Genomic DNA, 12,281 nt, shown 5'->3' with positions numbered 1-12,281 from the left:
AAATTACTGATCTATTGACTGGATACTCAACTACCGTACTGAGATAAGAAATGGTACCATTGTATGTATGTGTGTGCATGTGTGGATGTTGTCATATTGAAAATTAGAATTTAACACCTCTAAACTTCAGGGGCAAAATTACTTACATATACAGTGAATTACTGGTAAGTTATCATCTGTCTGTGTCATAAGATATCAGTATTTTAAATAATTTTTACAGTTTTAAATTGTTATATTTTTTATAAATAATATGCAAGACAATTTTATTATTTTTATAATTAGTATTTATTAACTAATAGAAATTACTCTCCAATAAAAGCTTTTCTCAACAGTAGAGGAGAAGAGAATGTAATATAAATTCAGAGGTGCTAATCTCTAATTCTCAATACGGTGCACCATATGATAAACATCTTGTTACAAAGCAAAAAACTTTATCTAATTTCATATAAATCTATTGAATAAACATGTCACACACAATTAAGATAATAAAATTTATTTATTATATTGTAGTGCGAAAAATTGCGAAAAAAGCGTTCCAGTCTAGTAGGTGCCTTCGTTTCGACTCACGGGAAGTCTATCGATGAAGTTGATAAAAGTATAGTTGAAGCAAGAACTTCATTGAATGAAGTAACAACTGAGTTGAAAGAAAGAGTACATCGTTGGAAACAGATTGAACTACTTTGCGGTTTCAATATAATTAACAATAATGGTTTAAATTATTTAGAGACAGTTTTATATAGAGGGACACCCAATGGTAGAGGTCTTGGACTTAGAGGTACTTAATTCCATATTAAAGTAAAATAGTCCACATTATCGGTTCTTGTAGTTGCAATACAAAAATGTTCGTAAGCTTTTTATGATTTTGTAAAGTTCTAAATGATTTGTATGTAATATTGTATGTAATATTTATATTACAGGACGACTCAGTAGCCAAGATGATTTAGATGATGAGGCAAGTTCAGTGTATACACCATCATCGATCAGTGCAGTCGCAGGTAAGCTGGATACGGATTCCAATGAGTACTTAGATTGATATACCAATGCTCATTTTATCATTGTGGCCTGTTTATACATTGCATATATATGTGTGTGTGTATGTGTGTGTGTGTATATATATATACATATATATATACACATATATATATGTGTGTGTGTGTGTGTGTATGTATTGGTCATATGGTATTGAATCCTTTTTGATGATAATTTACTAATGAGTTGAATTTTATGTTTAATAATAGAGAGAATATTTTTTGTAGTATTGATAACTTTGTACCAATAACAGATATGTGACATTATAAAGTTTCTAATATAATTTGTTAACATTGAAATATGTGCCTTAGATGTACATTGTAACTACTATATAATAACATGGCTAACATATGAGGAATGCAAAATGCAATCCAATTTTGCATATGTTGCCTAATAAGTAAGAGATTATACAAGTGATAATAAATGATGCCATTACTGTGCCAATATATGCTAATATAGCTATATATTTTGAATATGTGACGTGTGAGATAAAAGTAAAATTTATTTTACAAATACTCATGAATTGGTTAAAATTAGTCAACTAAAGAAGATGACATATCAAGATAATGTTATGACAGATAATATTGAATTTATATAGTAATGCATAAAATATGGAAGTTATGGAAGCTTCTATGTCTATGTATGTATTTTGTTTTATGTATAATCTGTTGTTTTAGCATGTTTATCGTTTTTAAAAATTACGTTTTTTTCTTAAGATATAGTTTTGATTTTGGTGATTTAATAATATTTAATGATTTGATTAATAATAAGTGGCAAAACGGTCAACTTAACATAAACATTTTTATTATAACGTACTTAATAATATATAAAGAAAATTATTCATCATATAAATTATAAAAGAAATCTATTTACGTAAAGGAATATGATGAATATAATTTTTCTTTAAAAAATGTTCACATTCCAGTTATTTGTTCATAATTATTATGACATTAGTATTAGATCTGACTGCAACATGTACATGACAATAGCTCAAGAATTATTGATTGAAGAACTATCAATTAGAATATTACTTATATGGATACAAGCCAAAGTAAAATATAAATTTGTACATAATAACAATATGCTGTTTTAAAATGTACATATATACGGATCTCTTACAATCATGGGGCAAAGTTATGTGTATATGTATTATAGAGGAAATCCGTAAAAAAAAATGTACAATAACTATCTATTAAGATATATGTATTTGTTCATTCTTTGAATTCCTGTAAATCTTGATGTAAGATATGATGTTTTATGAGAATCATAAAACCGTCGACAATTAATGTATTATGGGCATTATATATGTAAATAAGATGTGTGTATACATGTACGATATTTTTAGGATTTAACTAACAATGTTGAATTGTGTGCACATTTAAAAGAACTTTGTACTTTCTCTCAAGTATGTCTTGTCAAACGTGACGCACTTGTTGTTCTCAAGAGATCAAAAAATATCTAGTTGTAAATGATTATTTGTTAAGATACAAATTATTGGCCTTGAAATAATTTTATAAACTATATATATTCTGTAGTTATTTTATAAAAAAAGACGGATGCCTTAAAATGTATTCCATATATGTATATTACAGTGAGTTAGTGAGTTTTTGTCTCATAAAAATTATATAACAACAAACGTTATTTTTCTGTATGAAATTTTGAGTAAACGCTATTAATAAATCTAAACGAGCTTGGAAAAATAAGAACATGGACTTGTTAATATGACTTATATTAAACTTTAGCACTCCAACTTGCATGTTTTTCATTTTAAAGCCTAGCGCACATTAAATTACTAACATAACATTAAATAATAGATAGTCAAATGTACGCTTATATGTATTATTTAAGATTATAATTCATCGATTTTCAAATCTTGTTATTTCAGATGATTGTAACTTTGTAATGATGATAAAGATTGTGTAGTTTTTGTAGTTTAGACAGAGAAATTTTGAAAAGTGAACTCGTACTAACTAACGTAAAACTAATTAATCAATTAAAAAATTATCTTAGAGAGAGAGAGAGAGAGAGAGAGAGAGAGAGAGAGAGAATAAGTAAATAGTCAAATCAAAGATCACGAGTTGAGAATCTATATACGTATATTGATGATGATTTATACATATGTATAATGTGTGTGTGTGTGTGTGTGTGTGTGTGTGTGTGTGTGTGTATTACCAGGTATTCGGCGGTTGAGTTAAAAATTATTGAAAATCAATATTTAGCGATTTTTAATAATTAATATCTTGTTAACTATTGCGAAAATTGCAAAATAGTAGAGGATTTTTCGACTCGGTTTAGTCCCATCTTTCTTTCTGTGAATTATTGCTAGAGTTTCGCCGGACGCTCTGTGTATACAATATATATTATTTGAAAAATAATGATAAATCTTTCGCATAGGGGCAGAATGAATTAAACTGAGAATAAAAGTCCTCTACCATTTTGCAATTTTTGCAACAGTTCAGTGTGAAAAAAAGATTTTCCATGATACGAGCATAATTTTATTTATAAATTTTTAACGCGTCAAAACGATGCACGATGAGAGAATCAATTTTTTTGCTGTATACTTGACAACGCAAATTGAAGCTTTCACTTCTTGCACCTCTTTCATTAATATTCTTACCCTCGTAATAACGATAAAAAAAAGAAATTTACATTTTGGACCATACACTTGGCATATTCGTAGGTATTTTGGAGAATTCAGCATGGAAAGAATCATCGATGCCGCCCAGTGGTCGACTTGGAAGTGAACTTTCTGATTCTTCGAGCAGCGAAGCGGAGAAAGAAACACATGGAGTCCACTTTGTGCTAGGCGATGGACCGGAAGAGTCCGCTGGAGCCTTCGGAAAGACTGCGTATAAAGAAAAATCCAGCATTGTACGTTCTTATAGTCAAGACGCAAACATACTGATCAACGAGGATAAGAGTTCATCGTTTCTACCGAAAACGTCGTATTCAGAAAATTCCCTCGATATTTCGGATAGGTATAGTTATCGTCCTGCGACGTCGTTGACGACAATAATGACAGCAGCGACAACGATGACAACAACGGCAACTGCACCTGCAACTACAATTACGACGGGCGCTAAAAAATTCTTTAAGGAATTACCTACAGTAATGTCAGTTGATGATGAGACGCTTTCCACCGATTCTAATTCTACCGCCGATAACGATGAGCTTAAACGAAGGCGCAGGAAGCTACACTTTCCAGCCTTTAGGAAGAACAAAACTAAAATCACATGATGCCCGCTAGTCACATAATCTTATTTGTTACTTAATTGCTATCCATTACAATTAGTTGTAATCGCGACATGCACTTAAGAATGATTTTATCAGTAATTATTAATTGTTAGCTATTATTATTCATGTGACGTACATACACAAACACATACATTCTCGGTCTCTTTCTTTATTTTTTTTCTTTTCTCTTTCTCTCTTGCCTTTTTTTTTGTTTCTTCCTTTGCGCGCGTATAAACTCACGGAAACGTAACCGTTGTTTAGGATGTTTTTTTTTGCCCTGGCGCGGTTGTTCCTTCTACTTTGTCAAATTTGCATATGTGCAAAATAATAATGAAAAGTGAGTCAATGGATACACCGAAGACATCCGACCTAGATAAATAGATTTTTAGAATTGCAATATTTGGAAACTTTTAATATTATGGCAATATATATTTTCGGTATGTACTTTTTAGGAGACTAAGCGTTCGTTCCGAGTTACGTATGAAGCGCTTGATGCATCATTTATCCTTCATCAAATAATGAAAAGGGATAAAATTAAATATATCGTGCGCTTCATGCGTAACTCGAAACGTCCCCTAAATGTTCTCCAAGCTGCAAACTTTTATGAAGTAAGATTTTTTCATGATGACGTTAGTAATAATAATAATAATTATTATTATTGTTAGTGTAATCTTTTTTATCGCGATATAATTCCGTAGTTTTAGTGATCGTCTAGGTACTGGGCTGGGCACAGATTCAAGTCGAAAGTATTCTTGTCTGTTGTAATTGCTTTTACGTATCATATCATATGAATAAGGATACGCAAAGCTACATCGCGATAAGGATATCTTTGTAAAATGATTCAAATTATTAAAATTATCGTTAATTCTTATACCGTCCGTATATACTAGTAATACATGTGATTTACTTCGGCACTTTGACAAAGCGAAAACGTTATAATACAAATTTTATACATATATTTGTAAATAGATTGTAAAGTACCGTGCAAGAATTTATTGCAAACGCGCGCTAAAATAATTATAGCAAAAAGATTTTTCTCATCTCGAACAATCATATCCTATGTATGTATATATGTATACATATATATACATATGCGTGTGTGTATACATATATATGTATGTATATACATATATAAAACGAACACATTGGCATCTGACCTAAATTACTTCATCTAAAATTATTAATCTTCAAACTGTAGAAATCTTGATGCAAGAATATGTATAATATCAGATAAATTTTAAAAGATTAACCAATGTAGAATTTTCAGTAAATTTAGATTGTGTTCAGAGTGAGCAATTTAAAATCCTGTTTCTTTTCATACGTTTTTGCTTCAAATCTTGATGCCATTAGAACGTAATCATTGTATACATAATTGATATATTTTAATATATCATACTTTACCTTCAGTTATATGCACTCAACTCAGAATCAAACGGTTTACAGGATGACTTACATCATAGCGAGGCTGGGATTCTGTAATTTTAGTAATTTGTTAAAAAATTACTGTTATTTTACGCTCGCATGAGTGCGTAAACATAATAATATAACTTTCCCATTATGTTAGATTCGTTTGCAAAAGATATTTTGGCACGTTAGTTTATTTGAGTCGTGTTGAATCCGATTATTCCTTTGTGGTCTGCTCAAATATGTTAGTGCACTTTTTATCTTTATAACAAAATTGTTTTGAGTGACTTTGGTAAAAAATTTGTAATTTTGTGATTAGACTGACACATTTCAATTTCAGTATAATAATTAAAAAATTTTTAATTGTAAAAATCGAAGCTTTCATTTTATCCGAAGGTAATATTTGATTGCTAATGTATAACTTTGGCACTGATTATACATTTGTACACTAACGAATAACAATAACAAATAATTCTTTGGAATACTATATCTATAGTAATGTGTTCAAGCGTCAAACTTGTTATTTAGTGCAATAATTTATACTTAAATCGAAGAATTATCAATTTTATTAATTTATTTATTATTGTAAGACAATAAATATGCAAAAAAAAAAGAGATTGAAATGTATCAGGTTTGCCACAAATGGCCATTAGCTCTCCACAAAATGTTCTTCCTTAGAGATTTTTCAAACAATGAATTTATATCTATTTATAAAGGACAGTTTCTAAGGCTATGTGTATCTCTATGTTATTTTTGAAATGAATTATAGATCTGACCTTATTACTTATTAAAGCAGTATAAATAAAGTTATATATGAGGATTTGATCCGTACTACGTCGTGCAAATCTTCGTTAAAGTTGAATATATACAAATAGATATTTTAATGTATTTAAATTATATTCTTGATATAATATTATGATGTCGCAAATACAGTGCGTCTTCCTTGGAATATGAAAGTGACTTTTACAAAATAAATGAATCAAGTTAAAGAATTGTCAAATAATTAATAACCGAACGAATTGTATATACAATATAAAACAAATAATCATGTTCCATTATAAAATGAATAATTACGTGGACTTACGTAAAAAAATTGTATTTCCTTTGTATATATGAATTTGATGAAAATTATTTTATTTATAATTTACGTTATATTATAATTTTGTTTCTATTATTTTATTTCAAAAACCAACCAATTGACAAAAAAAATAAGCCAAAACCTATAAAAAAATACTTATCTTCAACCAATCGATTTCACAAAGGATTTATTTGATTTTATTTTTAACATCACACATGTGCTATTATCAACTACTTCTATCAAACCACTCGAGAAAATTCACAATTATCGATTAATTTTTCGATGTTATTCATTTAATTCGTTTATGCAAACTTATTTTAAAATGTAAGTAGTGACCTGTGTATGTACATACGCAGAGTTTACACTTAATAGCGATGAACGCAACGCTATTCATACAATAAAATATATATAATCTGCCAATATAAATAAGCATCCCGCCATTACAACATTCAAACACTGCGTAAGAGGTAAACTGCGATTTGGCTCAAAATCTAAAGCTTATTCTACAATTGCGTAAACGTAGTTGTAAGTGGTTATAGTTGCAAGAATTCACAGTCAAATACGAGGAGAATATTCGAATTGGTTTATATGTGTAGTTTATAATTCTCACAACCACTTACAAGTATGCTTACACAATTGTAGAATGGGCTTTATACTTAAGGACGGTAAAACCGTTGCGATAATTTTTTTATTATTCATTATAAGTCATATAATTCATAACGTTTGTGTACATATATATTATCATTATATATATATATATATATAATATATACAATATATACATATAATGATATATATGCATATAAGTTTGATGTATATTATAACAACTATCGAATGACTACTAGCTGAAACTAGTAGCTAAAACTCTTTGACCTACGATTGGTGTAAATGGTACAGAGTTAAAAAAACTCATAATCAGTCTTATAACATAAAAGTATAAATATATAACATATATACGTACATATACATATACATATATATACGAACGGACGGACTACTTCGTTAGACGTTTATATAATTAACCGAAATGGATCAGTGTCGATTTGACGTCCGACAAATCTGATTGCGTTTCGTCGCAAGAACGATTACATTTATTAAATTAATTCGTCTATTACTTCTTAATAATGTTTAGACATATATTCGTTGGTATTCCATTAGGAAAACATATCTCATAATGAAATTTTCGTTAAATTTTTCGTTTAAAATAGATTGTAACATCGAATAAAAGAAATGAGAAACATATTTAATACCGTATGGTGATAATATACGTAACATCTAGCACGTTTTCGTTATCTACTTGATCGCTTAAGCAACAATTCTAAAGATGTACAAAATGCCATAAATATAAATATACGTACATATAACTACACGCTACGCAGGTATACCAGCGAAGATTGTTAATACTGAATTTGTCGAAGAATTCGCTCGACGAGAATACATTTAAAAAATGCGACGCATATTACATATGTATAATACACAAAAATATATATAGTTAGAAATAGAAATATTTAATTTGTCGGTGTATTCTCGTCATCTTGTTGATCGCTGGTCTCAGCCGCGGAAGGTATCGTGGCAAGTAATCTAACAGCCAGTCTTCCCGGAGATCCTGGAGGTTCCGGCTCCTGGATAGCGAGTTGACGAGTTAGTCGCGGCTTTGGTCTAATCGGTCTCGGCGTATTACGCGCGCTAATTTCTAGAGAGGCACTAGATCTCGAGATGCGCCAGGTACTGGTGCTGGCAGTGGTCGCGGAACCAGAAGAGTCGTTACGCGAGGAGCTTAAATTCGAATCCTGCGACGGTTTCCTAGTGATCAACCAAGAGGAAGTTCTTCGTTTTGGATCTAGCAATCTAAGCGGAATGCCGCAGTGATGCGTTTGTCGCCAGGAGTCTGATCTGGACGAAGAGAAATTTTCGCTGGATGACACCGAAGACGCCCGTTTATGCTGCTTCTGTTGAATCTGGGCGATCTGATAGGCGTATTGATCGTTATGCGTGTGCCGTGGCCGGGATTCGCGTGTACATGGCCAGAATATTCCGGCGCTCCACCAACGGTAAGATGAGCAACGGCTTCCAGTTTCCAGGAATCTCGAATTGCAAGTGCACGGTGTTTGAAGTCCCTGATTCTCTCGTGACGACCGGTCGACGAGGCTGTTTGTATTGGCGGGCGTCTGCCGATTGCTAAAATTCGAGCTGTGTCGGCATCTACCGATACCTCGAGTTACACGTGACTCCTCGATTGCTTTGCATATCAGCACGCAATCCTTTTTAAATTGTTTTGTAAGGATCGCATATAGGAAAGGGTTGCAACAAGAGTTGAGCGGTAGCACGAATACCGCGAAAACTTTCGCTTGTTCCAGAGACACTAACTGCAATCCGAAGGTCGCTGTGAGAGAAAAGAAGGCTATCGGTGACCAGCAGAGAAAATCTGTAAATACGAGCAGCGCCATTCTCTTCGCTATGCGAGAATCGTTCGAATTCCATGCCTGGGAGCCTCGTATCGCACAGTACATCTTCAAGTAACACCCCATTAATATCAGGAAAGCTACTCCGTTAATCAGCATGAGAAATACGACATATGCGAGTGCCGCGCTGCCATTAGTTTCGAACGGTAAGCAAATAGCGAATTTTCTATAATCCGAAACTCCCAATAGCGGCAGGGTCGCCATGGACAGAGCAAAGCACCAACCTATCGTCATAATATAGCTTGCGTGCTTCAAGGAAAGTCGCTTATTCAGATGCATCGCGTGTGTTATAGCGTAATTTCTTTCCAAAGTAATCACAGCAAGAGTATATACGCTCAGTTCAGAGCTAAGGACTCCCAAGAAGCCAGCCAACTGACATCCGGCCGACATTTGCCATGGTATCGCGTACATTCGAAATTCTCCTAATGTCGAGGCATCAACAACAGCCAATAAACCTAAAATACATATCGTTCGTTGAATAAAGATCCCCCCAAAGAGGACTCGACAATAGAGTTTTCATCAGTTAGTATCGATATACAGATAGTCGAATAGCAGATACGCATAATAATGGCAATGTTAAATATGGGAGAAATATAAGAAAAAAGAAAATTACCTAGATAAACACCCATGAAAAAATCGGCAGCGGCTAAATTGCAAACTAAAAATCGTGGCACATCCATCTTGCTTCTCGAGAATATCAAGACAAACACTACAGTGCCATTTCCGAGCATGGCAAGGAGGAAGACTATCCATACGCCGCATCGTAAAGTCCACCAGTCGAATAAATCTTGGCATGGTAGAAAAGGACCTGAAAATTTCACATACGAATTAATCGAATAAATGAAATGTTTTAAAATGATGCGTTTGATACATTTCGAATTATTGTCGACCATTTGACGCACCAGGTTGTGGCAAGCATTGGATACGAGAGGATATAGTCCGGCTCGTCGATGTTGTTCGACTGTTTAGATTCTCGAAATAATCCTCTACGTAGGAAGGCAGATTTCCGGGGTAGGTAAAATCTGAACCAAAGTTAGCCCAAAATTCATTTATCTGCGATCCGAATTTGTCAGTCAAGTTATCTAAAAAATGTTATCACTTCAGTGCCGCAAAGATCAATGATGAGGTAGAATGAAATATTTGCTCTTTATACACATATCCAATCTCTATGAGTATTCACACTATGCAAATAATTTTCAATAACTGAAATCTCATTAGATGATTTGCAGCAGTTAAGTGTCAAATAGTGTGCATGATGAAACATCAAAGATACAAGATAAAAAAGAAAATAAGAAGAAAAGTTACTTACCCAACTGTGGCCAGATATCGCTAAATGACGAATTCCATAAACTAGTATCAAAATCATCAGTAGGAAACAAAATCGATTCCTGTACCGGCGATTTTGTAACAGATTCCTCTACGTCGAGCGAGAGAAATGAGCAACAATGATAAGCGTATGACAGCAACATTGTTTGTACTCGTGGAAATCTTTCAGGAGATGGGAATTCTCGCAATGCAGGATTATTAAACGTCTTAAGACGCAATAATCCCGCAAGGCCTCTTATCGGCAGTGTAGGGAAAACATTATTTCCTAAATTTCTAAAAATAAATACTTGTATCTTAATTCAAATTGATTTGTAAAAATACTGACTTGTAAAATACAATTGTACAGATGCACTTACAAGTCTTGTAATCGTTTCGTTTCTCTGAATGCATCAGGATGTATATATTCAATATAATTCTTTTCCAAGTCTCTAACAAAAATGAATGATTCAAATAGAATGAATAGAAATTATTAGAAACTCAAAATAAAATCAGATTAATTTAATCAAGCATGTTGCACTTACAAAACTTGGAGTCTAGATAATCCGATAAATGCATCACTAGAAATGCTTTGCAAATTATTGTTGGACAAGAGAAGATCGTGCAGCATATTTAAACCTTTAAATGCGTCGTCAGGTAATGTAGAAATCATATTACTAGCTAAATCCCTAAAAAATTTGAATTAAACTAACACTGTCTTCGATATTCACTACTTCAAATATATTGCAAATATATTATATTAACTTATTTATGTATTATATAACATACTTACAAAACGCGAAGTTCATTACAGTTTCGTAAATTTGATATCTCCGTCAAAAAATTAGATTTTATATCGCTAAAACAGAAATAGAATGTACATGTAGAATACATGTTGATAGAAATAGTAATTACTAATAGGAGAAATAAATAATTATTAAAAACAATATTATTACGAACAAATTTTTTTACTAAATGATTTCAATTAAACTTACAGACTTTTGAGTTTCGGACATTGCCGACAAAGATTAGGAGGAATTTCCTTTAATTGGCAACGATCCAGTTTTAATACTTCTAAAGATACTGCTCCATTTAGATTAGGAAAAAGTCGCAATTCCTTCACATTTGACAATATCCTATAATTGATAGAAAAATGTGGAGTTATACTAGTGTAGCATAATTTTGTTTATCATATAGATCTAATCGTTGTAGATGCGGAGATAAAGACCATAAAATATGGTTGAAAATAAATTACTTACAACTTACGGAGTTTGCCAAGATTCTGGAAGGTTTCGTCATGTATTTCCTTAATAGGATTTCCGCGTAAGTCGAGCGATACCAAATTACTAGCGTAGCGTAATGCATCTCTCGTAAGTTGTTTTATTTTGTTATTCGATATAGACCTAGAGAGATACATGGGAACATCATGAAAGTGCGCTGCATTCAGATAATATTGAAAACAGTGCGTTGAAAGAAAGAGGATAAAAAGATATTTTGAATGAGGAAATTGATTTACAGATTTTACATTAATTTAAGATAGGCACTAATTTAACGAACGCTTACAATTCTTCGAGGCTAAGTAGATTTACAGCAGCAGAAGGTATCTTCGTTAAATAATTTTCATCGAGTTCCCTAAAGGTAAGACGGATGAAAAATATTATGTTGCAGATAGGCGATGATTTATTTTTCATATACTCACAATATACGAAGGTTTGGTAAGTGTATAAACGCGTCGGCATGAATGGCACGTAGATGATTACGTCGAAGAAATC

General features: G+C 32.2%; 2 protein-coding genes across 4 annotated transcripts in view; one reads left to right on the top strand and one right to left on the bottom strand.

Annotated features, from left to right (window-relative positions):
• The window catches only part of LOC108757318 (stromal interaction molecule homolog), a 7,875-nt gene extending 2,547 nt beyond the window's left edge, over window positions 1–5,328 (top strand). For all 3 annotated transcript variants that reach the window (XM_018501805.1, XM_018501806.1, XM_018501804.1), the window contains exons 9-11: window positions 511–775; window positions 918–995; window positions 3,710–5,328. In XM_018501805.1, the coding sequence (XP_018357307.1) occupies window positions 511–775; window positions 918–995; window positions 3,710–4,266 (900 nt within the window). In that variant the 3' untranslated portion in view covers window positions 4,267–5,328. The remainder of the gene's footprint in view (window positions 1–510; window positions 776–917; window positions 996–3,709) is intronic.
• A 2,925-nt stretch (window positions 5,329–8,253) lies between these two features.
• The window catches only part of LOC108757317 (lutropin-choriogonadotropic hormone receptor), an 8,807-nt gene continuing 4,779 nt past the window's right edge, over window positions 8,254–12,281 (bottom strand). Inside the window, exons 3-13 of the mRNA XM_018501803.1 lie at window positions 12,209–12,280; window positions 12,073–12,141; window positions 11,769–11,912; window positions 11,505–11,645; window positions 11,303–11,368; window positions 11,055–11,198; window positions 10,890–10,961; window positions 10,517–10,806; window positions 10,110–10,289; window positions 9,821–10,015; window positions 8,254–9,662 (exon numbers count right to left, since the gene is read on the bottom strand). Of these exons, the coding sequence (XP_018357305.1) occupies window positions 8,254–9,662; window positions 9,821–10,015; window positions 10,110–10,289; window positions 10,517–10,806; window positions 10,890–10,961; window positions 11,055–11,198; window positions 11,303–11,368; window positions 11,505–11,645; window positions 11,769–11,912; window positions 12,073–12,141; window positions 12,209–12,280 (2,782 nt within the window). The remainder of the gene's footprint in view (window positions 9,663–9,820; window positions 10,016–10,109; window positions 10,290–10,516; window positions 10,807–10,889; window positions 10,962–11,054; window positions 11,199–11,302; window positions 11,369–11,504; window positions 11,646–11,768; window positions 11,913–12,072; window positions 12,142–12,208; window position 12,281) is intronic.

This window comes from Trachymyrmex septentrionalis, unplaced genomic scaffold, assembly GCF_001594115.1.
Source record: "Trachymyrmex septentrionalis isolate Tsep2-gDNA-1 unplaced genomic scaffold, Tsep1.0 scaffold137, whole genome shotgun sequence".
Classification (NCBI taxonomy): Eukaryota; Metazoa; Arthropoda; class Insecta; order Hymenoptera; family Formicidae; genus Trachymyrmex; species Trachymyrmex septentrionalis.
This window is presented reverse-complemented; position numbering and strand designations above follow the sequence as displayed.